Here is a 12,409-nt window from a genome sequence, read left to right as displayed (position 1 = left end):
TTTCTTCTAAATGTGTGTCTGAATATTTTGTGTAAGCTCATGGAAACATCTTTCTGGATGCAAGCATTTCAAGTCCACGAATTTCTCTGAATAAAAAGCTTTTACAAACATGTTCATAAGTATATATATATATATATATATATATATATATATATATACACACACACACACACATATATATATGTGTGTGTGTATATGTATGTATGTATATATATATGCATCTATATACATACACATATAATTTTATATATAAATATAAAATATCTTATATATATGATAGATATGTATTTGTGTGTGTGTGTTCGTGTGTGTGTGTGCACGTGTATGTGTGCTTTTGTTTCTAGGGCATTTCTTTCAAGTATCTGGGTTATTTATAGACTTCTGTGTCAGACTTGATGTTGATTTTTACTGAAATTTTTATTTGTAGTTCTTGAAAGAAAATGCATGATGTATAAAAGATAGATCAGCTAGACCTCACAAACTTATACGTTGGAAAAATTTTTATGAGAAGTATCAAACATTTAAAATGCACTTAAACTGTGTGGTTATTAGAGGATAGTCTAGATAAACTTTTTTCATGAGTTGATTTTTATCTGGTTTAAAGATTGATGATTCTACTGTTTGTGGCACATGCATACAATCCTAGCACCTAAAGGACTGAATGGTGTGAGTTTGAGTTTAAGATCAGCCTGGGCTACATGTTAAGACTGTCTCAAAAATAATCCCAGACAAAAAATACTGATACTATTATTAGAGTCTGGCAGTTACCCTATTTTACCTATATGTTATGTTAGGAAGATGTTCATCACTAAATACTTATACTTGACTTACAGTCTTTTGTCTGCAATGCTCTTGCCTCAACCTCCTATGTGCTGAGGTTACAGGTTTGTACCACCATATCTACCTTGCAACACTTCCCAGGTGCCTATAAAGTTTGGAAACACCCCTCTTCTGCTGTTGGTGCACAGGTGCACACACATACATGTACATACTCATGTGCATGTGTAAACACATGCTTTGGGACAGGATTACATGTCATTCAGCCTGGCCTCAGACTCCTTAGGGACCCAAGGATTACCTTGAGCCTCTGATCCTCCTGCTTCTGCCTCCTAAGTACCAGAAATCCAGGTGTGGGCCACCAAACGTAGCGGCTTTCCAGTCTTCATAGTAGTGACATTAAAAACCTCCTGACTTACTCTGTCATGTTTCTCTCTAAGGCAGATGTTGTCAGTCTCTGTCTTAATTCCTTTCCTTCTACCTGAGATGAAGATACCCTGCTTTGAATTTCTTCAGCCATTTTTGTGACTTTCATAAGCAGCAGCATGTGTGAGCTCCTCCACCTTTCTCACCTTGTTTCCCTCGCTCTCACTGGAGGCCTTGTGCACAGGCTGCTGCTTCTTCTGCAGTCCTGGCTTTGCCTTTTTCCTTTATTGTAGTCCCAGATGAGGAAGCTGCTCCTGTGACTGAGGCTGACTCTCACTGCACTGTAATGTAGCAGAAGAGCAGGGTGTATTCTGTGCCATCCCCTCAGTGCACAGTACAGTGACTTGTACTTCTAGGCTCTCTGTATGCTTGTCTAAATATGTGAGCACCTCTTCATCTTCCTGTCATTGCTTTTGATACAGTGAATATTCCAGAACATTTTTTTTTTTTTCCCGTCTTGCCAGTATCCCTTTGTAGGGAGGAAAGCAGGACCTTTTCCTTACCCAGCACAGGGTTCATGATGGAGGTCCTAGTAGCAAAAGACAGATTAATGAGAGAAAAGTGGATGAAATTATTTAATATAAAATTTATGAAAGCTTAGCTTCCATTTGTTGAGAAGAGTGGTGGGCATTCTGGGTCATGACGGTGTGGTGCACTGCTCTTGAACCCTATACTCCACTGCTTCTGGATCCTGCCTATAGAGAGAGGGAGTCTCAGCCCCTTAAAAAGGGTGCTAATTTGGGATTAAATTAAGTTGAATTTGAACCTGAGCACTTACCCCTGGGTAAGTCTCATGTGCTCACTCTGCTCATGTCTGGAACTACTGCCATGGGTTAGTCTTTCCCCTTTGTGTCCAGGTTAGAGTGTGTCTATCATGTGTGCGATATTAGCTATTTTGTTAGGGCGATGATGTTTTGCTTTATCTCTGCTGTTGTAATTTAAGACAACTAGGGGAATGGTGATGTGTATTTAGAGATTATCCTTTAATCTCTAGCAGTAAGCTTTGAAAATGTTGTTCCTACTTTAGTGGACTGATGTTTGCTGTCAGTTATCAGTATCTGAATTGTTCTATTTTGCCTAAGTAAAGGTAGGTCTCCAGATTAGATAATATTTATTAAAATGTATGTATTACTTTCTGTTTTTTTAAAATTACTTTTTTTTTTTTTAAAAAAAGTGCTACTAGTCACACTTTTGTAACTGAATTATCAAGGAAAATTTGGGAAAAGGAAATTGGATATATTGCTTTATTTGTAAATATAGCTTAAATTGGCAAGGTTTATAGTATAATTTTTATATGTTGCTTCTGCATTAATTATATATTATTATATTAAAAAAACAAAAACAAAAACCTCCCCAGTGAGCAGTACCTTACTTGGGCAGCAAAGTAGAACTAGCTAGGTAGTTGGGACACAGGTGAGCTGTCCCTCAGGGTATGATCTTGGGAGAGCTAGCCCTGCCCCAGCATGTGAGAGCTGGCCTGGAGGGCATGAGAGCTTGAGAGCAAGTGAGCTGGCCCAGTCCCCTTGCCAGTTGCAGAACTCAAGAAAGTGGGTCTTGCCCCTTGCTTTGGCAGTACTGGAGAGCTGTAAACTGACCAACTTAGCTACCACCCAGGCCCCGATCCATTGCTTTGAGTTAGCCTATCCCAATATCTACTTTGTCTATGAACTGTTGGAACACACGAAGGGGCCAGTATTGCAGGTCCTAAGCTGCAGGATCTCTATGACACAGGGCAACAGCAAGATATCTGAGAGGAGTCCTAGTAAGCATCCAGTATTGAAAGTATAGCAGAAGCCAGAGACCTCAAACTAGACCAATGCCTCATTGCAACAAACATTTGCATGAAAAGCTCTTTGGGCAAAAGGGTATACTGTGTGACATACCATAGCACACCTCAGCTTCCATAGTGAGATTTTTTTTTTCCCCATAGTGAGATTTTTTGGGGGAGGTTTGGGGAGATGAGAAGGATAGTGAGGCATGCTGGAAAATTTACAAATAATCAGTAAAAAGTTAAAAAAAAAAAAAAGAGAAGGAAAAGAAAATGTAAAAAAAAAAAAGAAAACTCCCTGGAAAATTCAAGGTATTTTTCTCAGATAGCAGATCGTTCCATTTTATAGCAGTCATCATAATGATATCATTTTGGCAAATGTCTTAAAAGTACATTTGAGGCAAACCAGGTTATATTTGAACCTGCTAAAATCAATAACATGCTGTTGAGTTTGTGAAGAAGTCAGTTAGCCTTTGGAGGATTCATACTATCTTAAGGTGTTAAATGTGTAATGGCATCACTGAATTCTGAGGCGTGTCTTCCTTGCAGGGCCCCGGCATAGGAAGTGCCTCTCTTTCCACTTTTGGCTTTGTGGGAGCTGCACTTGAAATCATTCTGATTTTGTATCCTTTCTTCAACTGAATGTTATGTCTGTTAACAAGTTTTCTGTCTAGATTCTGGGACAATAGTAATTTACTAAAACACTTGTCTGGAAAGAAAAACAATGCGGTCCTCTGCAAGCCTCAGTGGCTGTTTGTTTTGGTTTGTTTTTCCTATGGGCTTTAGACTTTGGGAAGTGTGCATTCTCTTGGAGAGTTTTTCCTTCATTCTCACAGCTATCTCATGGTGTCTTCTGTTGTTGGTTTCTATAGCCTCAGATTTTTTGGAAACTTTACACCCAAGAAGGATGACACAACTATGACAAAGGTAAGGTAAAGTCTTAGATGCCATGGCTTTTCTTTTGCTTCCAAGACAAACAAGTGCTTTAGTTAGTAAGCACCCTGAATAGCTCATCTTGGCTGATAGGTATTTGTAAGTAGTAGACACACAAAGGAAGGTTTTCAGAATGCTGAGTGAGTGGGAGAGGATGTGCTCTGTGTAATTTGGACTGCATCCATTCACTTGTAAATGCATAGAACCACAGCACTTGGTAACTAGCTGTGGAAGTCTCCTGAAAGAAAGAACCCTTTTTCTTCTTAAAGAAAACATATTGCTAATGAGTAACTTGGGCTGTGTTAACTGTACTTCAGGAGCTTGTTTGAAATCTGAAGAGCTTAGTTGCTACAAGTGTTAGAGACAAAGTATTTCAATTCTGAATAATTAAAGTGAGAAGGAATAGCTCTGTTCAGAGACAGTGTGATGTGAGGCTAATTTGATACAGTGTTGTCACTGGCACCATAGCAATAAAGCCTGTTATATTACATAATAAATGGATCTTTGTAAAATAATTTCACCGGCTGCCTAAGGGGAATGGCTAAAAGCTGCTGGCCTTTCCCATTTTTATTATATAGTCTGTATTTACATCCCACAAGTGTGTGTGTGTGCACACACACACACACACACTGAACCCCATCTATAATATATATTACATACATCGAAATTTATGTATCCATCCACCCAGATGTATCATACTTAAAGGTTTCCTTCATTTTGTTTTGTTTTGTTTTGTTTTGTTTTTCGAGACAGGGTTTCTCTGTGTAGCTCTGGCTGTCCTGGAACTCACTCTGTAGAGCAGGCTGGCCTCGAACTCAGAAATCCACCTGCCTCTGCCTTCCGAGTGTTGGGATTAAAGGCATGCGTCACCACTGCCCGGCATACTAAAGGTTTCTTAAAGTTAGCTAAGTAGCCAGTGTCCAGTTGAGGTGGTTATACGTACTAATGAATGTTTTCAATGTCTCTTATTGGAGGAGAATCAGTAACTAGAAGATACATTGCAAATGAATTACTAGATTTAGATGTTTTTGTTTCTAGTGTTTTCAAATCCCAGAATTGATGGTTATAATGGTTATATAGGTCAGAGTAGATGTTATATAAGAACTTGACAGCAATTAGCCTTTAAGATTTAGTCAGAAGTCCAAAGGTATTATTTTTTTAATTTCATAGGCAACGCTTTCAAATTACCAACTATATTAAAATAATATAAAATGTATATGATTTATGTATTCTATGGCTATATGCTTGCACCTATACTCTGTATTTTGTGGAATTCATAAACATAACTTTAAAAGGAAAGGCTTATTATGTTTAAATTCTACTCTGATAGTGTTGTTAAGAAGTTGCCAGGTGCTCCGGGTATCTGGTCTGCACTGTCCTTCCAAGAGTGCTGTGAGGGTGCTTTGCCTCCTGCGCTTTCCTTGCACACCATCCTTTCTTTCCACAGATCATTGGGAATTGTGTGTCAATCTTAGTTTTGAGCTCTGCTTTGCCTGTGATGTCCAGAACACTGGGTAAGTTTGACTGAGCAATGCTCATTAAAGTCCATGGTTTTATAGATAACTTTTTAAAATCTCTTTAACTTTTTTGCTTTGTAAATTCTTTTTTTTAAATCACCTTTAAAATATATTATATTATTCTATAGTTCATTTGTGTATAGGGACATACCAAAGCAAACAAAGACCTTTTTTTTTTAAAGCACTTAAAACATTCCTTTCCCAAACAATAGACTTTTTTTTCTTACTTCATTCATAAGTTGGGCTTTTGAATCTTCTAGTGAGGAAACTGTGACTTTAAAAAAACACTTTAGTGCCTAGAAAATATTAAAAAAATTTCATGTATGAATGTATTTCCAAATGTATAGTGTAATGTGTGCTTTTAAAAAATAGAAACTTGTAAACTTGTTTTAAGCTGTTTTGAGCTCATGAAAATAGAGCTGAGCATGGTGTTGTGCAGTCCCTGGGAGCATACACCACAGGGCAGTTTTTAGTCCTGTCATCTCTGCTTGCCTGCCAATCATCATATTTCCTTAAATTATCAATGTACAGGCAGGGTTTACTGTCTTTTAAAAGTAAAAGAGAATTCTATTTTGTCACTGAAATAGTTGACTCATAAGTCAGTCATTTGTTCTTTATAATGCACTGTTCTAGACTGTGTTCTTGGCTAAATATTATTTCAGACAGATGTTTCTTTTAGGCAGTTCCACATAATTCTCTAGACTTATGTTTTAACTTTGTAAATTAATGTTAGAAAATGACCAGGCAGAGTATATCTGTGAACTCTGTCCCTGGCTTCATTGGCAGTGTAGGCCAGGGGCTTGCTCTGCTCCAAAACTGCCTCCTCAGGGTTCATGCCGTCAGTGTTGCAGCTGTGTCAGAAAGTGGGAGCTTTGTAGTAGTCTTGTATGCTTTAATAAACAGTAGAATTAAAGTATAAGTGTAAAAGAACTTCTCTTCCACAGGCTATTTATTTAGTGAGTATGTCTCTTTCATGTTTGATTGGTAGGACGCATCTGCTTATGGTGAGCTAATACTGAAACATGAAACACGCACATTAGTGCCACCATTTGAAGCTAAATGCTACATCTGTTAGGACAGTCCAGCAGATACTGGGAGTGATCAGCCACCTTTCCATTTTGAACCTTTGAAAATCTTATTTATTGTGCTTTGTTATTTAAAAGTAATTGATAATCATGAATGTATTTCGATTTTGAGGGAGAAAATCACCTGCTGAGTATAGGCTTACTACAAACAAAACAAATTAATGGCAAAATTTACTTTTTGAAGCCTGACAAATTAAATTCCTGAGTAGTTTGCCATAGAGATAAATAAAAAGAAAAAAAAAAAAAAACAACGATGGAACAATTAAAATGCAGCTGAGAAGCTCTTGGACCCAGCTGTCCAAACAGGATTAGTGGAGTGTGCTGCGGTACAGTGAGTCATGTGGCGCTGTGGAAGACAGCGGTATGCACTGCAGTACGTGTTATGCCCAGTGGCACTGAATAGATGAAAAGAGTAAATACGTTAAACAGATTCATGGAGGCTTTCTGCAGTACTAAAACAGCAAAGTTCTAGACTAGAGATAAAGCCTTATTTTAGTATTATGGGAAATGCAAACTAGAGAGTTACTTTGTAATCTGCTAATGCTTTAGGATTGAGTCTTTGATTTTAAGAAGGTGAGATACTGATGAGTGTGCCCCTGCTGAAGAGCAGGATTGTGATGCACCAGCTGAAAAGCTTGCGAACAGAATAAAGGACGCATTAACCACATCCCTAGCTGTGAAAATTTCTCTCTCTCCTCAGCTCTCACAAGGAGATCTGACCTCAACTTGATCTCCTTTGCTCCTGTGAGATCAGTCCACAGCATCTGTCATTAGGAGAAATGGGCACACAGCAGAACAGAATATAGGACCTGACATCTGAGTGATGTTTGCTGAAGAGGAGAATTTCAATTATGAATTTAAAGTACACTGATTCCAGAATACCATAGTGAATTTGATGATACAGTTGTTTAAGAAAATGAAAATGTCCAATAGCTGTTTTCTTTTAAAAATCTTCAGCTGCTATTGTTGATGAAGTCTATAGCTCAAGGTTTAAGTGCATGATGTGACTAACATGACCATTGAAGCATTACTCTCAGATAGCTTACTACATTTGAATGGGGGAGATGGATTCATTGAAAAATGTTCACTAAATAACTTAATAAGCTTATCGCTCGCTACAAAGAAGTTGTGAGGGTTATTTTGAACAGGCATTTTAAGTCAATGAAATGAATGTAGTTTATTGTATGTAGTAAATGTAAGATTTTTTGCATTCCGCCCTTTAAAACCTGTAAGAGCATTGTTGTGCCTCCGTGAGCTGACACATTGTTTTGGTGTGTGGTCAGACTTTGGTTGTAAAGAATCCCTATTTTGGCATAGTGGATGCTCTTATTTTAAGTAATAGATCACTGTTTAATCCATGCCAAGTATAATGAGAGGAGATGGTTGCAACAGGTTGGAATCAGAGCAGCCAATCAGTGCCCTGCAGATCTGTGTTTTGAAAAACATCTCATAGACTGACAGTGTGCTGGTCACGTCTTGACTGGGAAGACAAGTGAGGGGTTTTCATCACTCTTCATCTGAAGCCCCAGAGAGGCTTTCCTTCAAGTTCAGGCAACAGTTTTTGAAATATGTTTGCTAGTTACGTTTTAAAATTATTTTTATCTTAGAAACCATTTCTGTACTTTATAACTAACTAGTTATGCAAGGCCAAAATGCTGACTTACAAAAGTATGATACTAAAACAAATGTAGTCTTTCAGATCAGCTTGTATGTAGTTTAGGTATCTCCATTTATTTGTTTGTTTGTTTGTTTGTTTGTTTTGAGACAGGGTTTCTCTGTGTAGCCCTGGCTGTCCTGGAACTCACTCTGTAGACCAGGCTGGCCTCGAACTCAGAAATCTGCCTGCCTCTGCCTCCCGAGTGCTGGGATTAAAGGCCTGTGCCACCACTGCCGGGCTCAGTTTTATTAAAGATAACAAATAAGATGTTTTAATTAACTTATGTTTGAACACTAAATCTGTAGATCTGGTTAGGATTTCTAAGAGTAAGGAATTGCAACTCTCCTGCATTCCATGTCAGAGTCAGAAGAGCCGCTGGTGATAGTCCTTAGCTCAGGCCTCCCTGGCCGTGCTCTTCAGTGCTGTGCAGGCATGACAGTCAAAATGTAGCCTGCTGATGTAGTTCCTAAACTGTAGTCTGTATGAAAGTAATTCCAGTTGGGATTATCTGGTGAGAAGACCCCTTCAGAGTCTACTTTAACATGTGAAGTGAAGGTGCTGTTGTCAGAGCTCTATACTAGAGAGCCTTTACCTACCCAAGTGAGTATCTCCAGTGGAATGTGTGCTTTGAGACAAGGGACAGGCCATCTCAGTTGTAGGATATTTTTAAAATGAATTATATACATAAATACATAAATAGACTGTATTTATGAAGTACATTAAGAGTTAGATTGGGCTGAAGTGGCTTCTGACCATGATTAAAAAAAAAATCCAAGATACCATTTTCATTAATTTTTGAGACTATCATGTTTACATACAATGTGCTTTAATAATATTCACCCTACTCCCTTTAACACCTCCCAGTCTCCTCTCAACTTTGTGTCATTTTAAAAGCCCACTGATGCTTATCCGTGTTGCCCATAGTCTTGGGCCCTCTACTGGAGCATGGTCTACTTACCTAGGGTCATATTATTAAAGAAAACTGTTCTCCCTCCCCAGAAGTCATCGGCTTCAAAAGCTTCCCGACCAAGGTGGGTGGGGCTCATGAGCTTCCATACTGGAATGCTGCCTGGCTCTGTATTGTGCAGGTCTTGTGCAGGCAACCACAGCTGCTGTGAGGTCATGTGTTCAGAAAACATGGTTTGTTTCAAGTGCTCCCCAGCCTCTGGCTCTTGTAATCTTTCTGCCCCTTCTTTCTTGATGAGATCTGAGCCTTGGTTGGGAGCTGTGATACAGATGTTTTCATTGTGGCTGAGCACTGATATATTTAGTTTTTGGATTTTGATCAATTGTGAGTTTCTATGTTAATTACTGTCTACTTCGCAAAGAAACTTCCTTGATGAGGCCCAATAGCTGCACAAGTATTAGAGATAGTGAATTTAGGGGACAGATTGATATTATATCCAGCTCTCCAACCATGGATTCCTGGTCAGATTTGTAGTATGAGGCCTATATTTCCTTTGGTGGAGCAGGTCTCAAATCTAATCAGAAAGTAATTGGTTGCTCCCATAACATTCATGCCAGTTGTTGCACCCATATGCTTGCCTCATGGTTGTTATTGTAGTTCACAAGGTTCACAGCTGGGTCAGACTGTTGATGACCCACTCTACCCCAGCACCCTGTATGTAGCACTTTCTAGTATTGTGAGAGCCAGTAGGAAGGACATTTTCGGTTGAGTACCAGCTGGTTTTCTCTATGTGCTGTGGCCAGAGTTTGTGGTCCAGCCATGCTTTCAGTCCTAGTTCTTTCTTCTGTTTGCAGAAGCCACTGGTTGAGTTTTTCAGATTTTTATTTTCCTGGAGGTGAGTGCATGTACTCTATAGGAAACCCAGGTAATCGCACCTGGGTATTACAGTTGTTTCAGAGTCTTTTGTTGGCTTTGCTGTTCCTTCTGAACTGTCTTAACTCTTGGATTCCCAGTGGGGATTAAGAAAGGAAGCTTTGGAACTCATTTCCCCTGCCAGCACTCAGCCATCTGAACAGGAATTTCAAACCAAATTAGAATTAGGTCTCTCTGCAGGCCGCTGCTGACTCCTGGGTTGCCTCATGCTGTGGTATTTGGCAGTTGTGATCTCACCTGTGAATCTCTTCTTTATTTATTAACACCCTTTCCCCCTGTTTTTCCCCCTTCTTTGTCAATCCCTTGACTGTCTCCTTAATTGCTCCCTAACTACCACTAGTTATTGGAAAATCCACACCTCTCACCCCTCATCCCTCCACTTGCCCCATGCTAACCAAAGACCAGCCTAACTCTGGGCTGCTCTGGGCTCCCACTTGATACTGCACAGGCCATTGCCAAAGCAGAGCTCATTGTTGTCTCATTAGTCTTCAGGATACTTTCACCCAAGACTCTAGCCAAATCAGAAACCCCTTCCCACCCATCTTGTTTACCTCCTGAACAACTGAGAGGAATCTGTGTGTGACAAGTGGGCTCTAGGCCTTCTTGTTCTTTTTTTATTTTGAGGAGAGTAGGGTAAGAAGATTTGAGCTCAAACCAAAAGACAGAAAATGTCTCTGAGAGACTGCTGGACCCCCTCTGAAGACTCCATCTGCTTAAAGGGCCCAGATGTCTCTACCTTTGAAAGAATTGGTTCTTTCTTGAACTCTGGTATTCGCCATCCTTGTATTTTAGTTAATATTTAACTTCACATAATGAAGTTCACCTGGCTACTTAATTAAATCGCCTTTAATTAGAACAAAGTGAGTTTGTATCAAATACAGTCATGAAAAATGATAATTTCAGACACATTTCTCTACCGCTAAGATTTAGTTTCATGTTCCTGAAGCCTTCTGCCTTTGCCTTTCTTTACTGTCCAAAGACTCCTACTTGTTTACACTTGCTTATTGGAGTTGATGTTTATTTATTATTAATCATTTTATTCATCTACATTTCAAGTGATATCCCCCTTCCCGTGTGCACCCTCCCCACCCCCCACTCCCAATGAATTGATGTTCTTAAGAAACTTTACATCCCTTAAAGGGCAAGAGCCCACTTCCTGCATCTTGTCTTGCAGAGCCTTAGCGCATAAGCTCCTGTGATCCCAGAGAAACTCCTCATTGAGGAGGGCTGTTCTCAGTGTAGATGAAATAAATTCCATGTACCTTGTTTCAATTTTCCATGTCATCTTTCATTCTTTGAGCTTGTTTGACGAAGTATTATTTCAAAAGCCCTTTACAACAATAGCCAAAAGGTGGAAGTAGCCTGCTGTCAGATGATAGGCCAAGCAAACTGTCATATACACATCAAATGGAATGTTACTTAGCCATGGAAGGCAGTCCAAAGAGACAAACTCTGTGGGGTTCTGATTCTAAGAGGAATTGCAGTAGTCTAGTCTATAAAGACAGGGATAGGTAGTGCTTACCAGAGTCCTAGGGAGGAAGGATGGAGAGAGTAGTTTGGGAATAGTTTCAGATTTGCAAGATAAGGGAGTTTTGTGGTAATGGTTGTAAATAATGTGACTATTATTAATAGTACCAAGCCGTGCGTTAAAATAAAATTGTTATATTGGTACAATTTATGTTACTTGTCTTTTACCACAATTAAAAATCGAAGGAAAGGAAGTCTATATGATACAAGGTTGATGGAATTTGGAAACATGTCATATGACAGAGCCTATACAGAAATGGCCAAATGCTGTGTGATTCCAAAGATAGGGGTAGGGGTGATGAGAGAGTCTCAAGAGAAGCTGCCTTGTAGATTTGGAGTTTCCCATTGGAGAGCTACACTTGTGTTCAAACTGGGGAGAAGGTATTTAAGGCCCTCGAATTGTTTGTCTAAAGTGATTATGTGATGTGACATTCACCTTAGTTATTTAAAAGGAAAACCCATTACTCAATAATGTACACATTATTGTCCTGTCCCCTGCCACGGCACTGTACTGAATGTGGAGCCTTACTGTTTGGCCATTCAGTTTCCTTTGAGCGTCTCAGCTGCTTTCCAATAATATGACCCAGATGGAGTTGGAGGGAACGGGTAAGAAGGACACCACAGGTGGCCAAGGTGCTACAAGTAGTGCCCACTCTAGCATACAAACTCCAACTCCAACTTTCATTGTTCATTTCCCCCACTCTCTTCTTTTCTTGCCCCCCTCCCCCCACCCCAATCTTGGCAGTGCTGGGGATTGGACCTAAGATCTGTATTCATGCAAGGCCAATGCTCTACACTTACCGAGCTAAAAAGCCCCATCAGTCCTCTGATGGTATACACTGGCAGGGAGGGCTTAGGCTGTTGTCTGCTTATTGATGT

The 12,409-nt window shown here is 39.5% G+C and overlaps 1 protein-coding gene across 3 annotated transcripts in view; it reads left to right on the top strand.

Moving 5' to 3' along the window:
• The window catches only part of Lmbr1 (limb development membrane protein 1), a 133,491-nt gene that overhangs the window by 108,809 nt on the left and 12,273 nt on the right, over positions 1-12,409 (top strand). For all 3 annotated transcript variants that reach the window (XM_021162300.2, XM_021162299.1, XM_021162298.2), the window contains 3 exons: positions 3,521-3,594; positions 3,808-3,898; positions 5,352-5,418. In XM_021162300.2, the coding sequence (XP_021017959.1) occupies positions 3,521-3,594; positions 3,808-3,898; positions 5,352-5,418 (232 nt within the window). The remainder of the gene's footprint in view (positions 1-3,520; positions 3,595-3,807; positions 3,899-5,351; positions 5,419-12,409) is intronic.

This window comes from Mus caroli, chromosome 5, assembly GCF_900094665.2.
Source record: "Mus caroli chromosome 5, CAROLI_EIJ_v1.1, whole genome shotgun sequence".
Classification (NCBI taxonomy): Eukaryota; Metazoa; Chordata; class Mammalia; order Rodentia; family Muridae; genus Mus; species Mus caroli.
The sequence above is the reverse complement of the archived record's forward strand: the minus strand, read 5'-3'. Positions and strand labels throughout refer to the sequence as shown.